Source organism: Anneissia japonica, unplaced genomic scaffold (genome assembly GCF_011630105.1).
Source record: "Anneissia japonica isolate Jap-2015-1 unplaced genomic scaffold, ASM1163010v1 scaffold18637_len15044_cov142, whole genome shotgun sequence".
NCBI classification, from domain to species: Eukaryota; Metazoa; Echinodermata; class Crinoidea; order Comatulida; family Comatulidae; genus Anneissia; species Anneissia japonica.
Genome location: NW_022704045.1, coordinates 4,797 through 7,192, shown reverse-complemented (window position 1 = coordinate 7,192; position 2,396 = coordinate 4,797). Strand labels below are relative to the sequence as shown.

General features: G+C 28.7%; 1 protein-coding gene across 1 annotated transcript in view; it reads right to left on the bottom strand.

Moving 5' to 3' along the window:
- The window catches only part of LOC117104584 (sushi, von Willebrand factor type A, EGF and pentraxin domain-containing protein 1-like), a gene marked incomplete at its 3' end in the record, with an annotated part of 10,905 nt that overhangs the window by 7,741 nt on the left and 768 nt on the right, over nucleotides 1–2,396 (bottom strand). Inside the window, exons 2-3 of the mRNA XM_033245435.1 lie at nucleotides 2,238–2,393; nucleotides 1,443–1,604 (exon numbers count right to left, since the gene is read on the bottom strand). Of these exons, the coding sequence (XP_033101326.1) occupies nucleotides 1,443–1,604; nucleotides 2,238–2,393 (318 nt within the window). The remainder of the gene's footprint in view (nucleotides 1–1,442; nucleotides 1,605–2,237; nucleotides 2,394–2,396) is intronic.

Genomic DNA, 2,396 nt, shown 5'->3' with positions numbered 1-2,396 from the left:
AAACCCCTAAATTGTCATATTTTTCGAGGGCTGTCTCTTATACACATCTAGATGTGTATAAGAGACAGGAGTGTGTGTGTGTGTGTATGTATTTGTTTATTAGTTATTGGTTTGTTAATTTTAACAATTATTGGTATATGAGAAATATAGTACACTTAAAATAAATCATTAATTTTAAAAAAAGAGTGACTTTTCGGCGGACATCCATAATTTAAATTAAATGACCCTGAAAAACACTTAAAAAGCATTTATAAGTGCTTATGAGAGTGCCGGTTCTAATCTTGGCCCATTATGCACATGGGACCAAGGCCTTAAACGTCTCATCCGAAAGACGGTGTGCTAACACTAAAAGATAAGTAATCCCTCCCATTTTATACTAGACAAATCACTGTGATTTTATATTTACACTATTATTGGCGTTCAAGCTGTTGGTTGAAGTGAAATAAAATAAATCAATCAATAGATATTTTTTTTTGTTTTCAAATAGCATACTAGGAAACCTTTTTAAAATCATTATTACTATTGTTATTATCATAATTTATTATTTATATTTATTATAACTATACTGTAATGTATTTAGTGGTTTTTATATTGTATGCATTCACTCTATTGCTGGCGTCCATTCAGTTTGGGAAATAAAATAAAATAAATAAATAAGTAAATTATATTTTGTTTTCATATATAGGTTTATGAAAATGTATACGAGAAAAAAATGTAAAAAAAAGCTAGTAGGAATAAACAACACAAGAATTTTATAAGCCATAGAGAAGAACTATAACACAACCAGTTAATCTTACACATATGGTAAATGCTGCTGTTTATAGTATAATTTTGGAAAGTATCAACATTTCTTCATTGTATTATATTTCTTCATTGCATTATATTTCTTTATTACATTAACTAGGCCTAATTAACTGATTTATTAGGTTTTATTGATGTTAACCAATTTTTTTTTTTATAGAACATCAGATTCAGTAATTTTTTGAACGTTATTTTTTAGTAAAATGGTTATTCAAATTGTTGTGATAGAAACCAACCCTAATAATGGTAATTTGCAGTTACAAGTTACAATTACACATTGGGTATGATAATTCCTCATCTTCTTTCATTTAAAAGCACATTGCAGTTCTGAGGGCTTGTAAATCCAATGACTCTAGCTTGATTTGGTGCATTACATTAACATGTACAAGTAGTATTATTATATTATATATATATATATATGTGTATATATATATATATATATATATGTATATATATACATATACATACATTTATAATTTTAAAATAATTTATAAATTTTAAATATATATTTTTTTTAAATAAATAAATTACCATTCCATGATAGTGCTAAAGCAATGTTACAAACTTTGACAGGCAATTGCTAATATTTAAAAGATATATTTGTACACTAAAAATATTTTTGAATAAAATCAAGTGTGTACCTTGGCATTGTTCAAGAGATGTTGCCCCTGGTATGGGTGTTGCCAAGCCAATTGGACATGGGAAACACTTTGTCTGTCTCCCCCTTCCTTGGTATGTTCCTATCGGACAGGCTAAACAGCTCTCTATTCCACTTTCTGAATAGGTGCCCGGTTTGCAAGGTGCTGCAAAATAAAAATAAATAAATAAAAGTAGATTTCTTTTTAATTGTCATTTTCCTCAATATAACTAATAATTTGATTGTCATCGAGCAGCAAATAAATCAGCATTATTATATACTGCAAGCAAACTTGGTCTGCTCTATAAATCTATTTTCACTTATATTAGTGGTGGTTTTAAACATGAGAAAAACGTTGGTACGTTTATGCGCGATTCGGCGGCGATGGCTTAGACGACGAGGATGATAATATTAACTTTTAATAATAGTTAGCTTTTATTAACTCATAATATGGATCAGAATGAACGCATAATTTATAGATAGCCATGCCATGCTTTTATCTTATTGTAATGCTAGATTATTCATAATTCAAGGATCAATTTATTTGGTGTTTTAGATTTTACTGATTCAAGGATCAATTTATTTGGTGTTTTAGATTTTTTTTCTATGTTATCTTTTTTTTTATTATACTGTAAGTGTTTATTCACATACACAGAAAAAAAATGCAAATAGATTGTACTATTTAGCAAAAGATAAACACATGTTGGATTTAAAGAAAGAAGAAAACAAGTCAAGTCATTCAATAATTCATTTGTTTAACTTCACTAAAAGATTAAAAAACTATATTTTCCAAGCTTACCTTTGCATTCGAGTTGTGATTTGGCATATTCTGAGAGAGTCGTGCTTCCTTGTGGACACGGTGTGCACGATAATTGAGCCTCTTTAGCCTGGTAAAAGCCTTTCTCACATCTGATGCATGAACCATATTTAAAGAAAGTACCAGCAGGACAGTTAACTG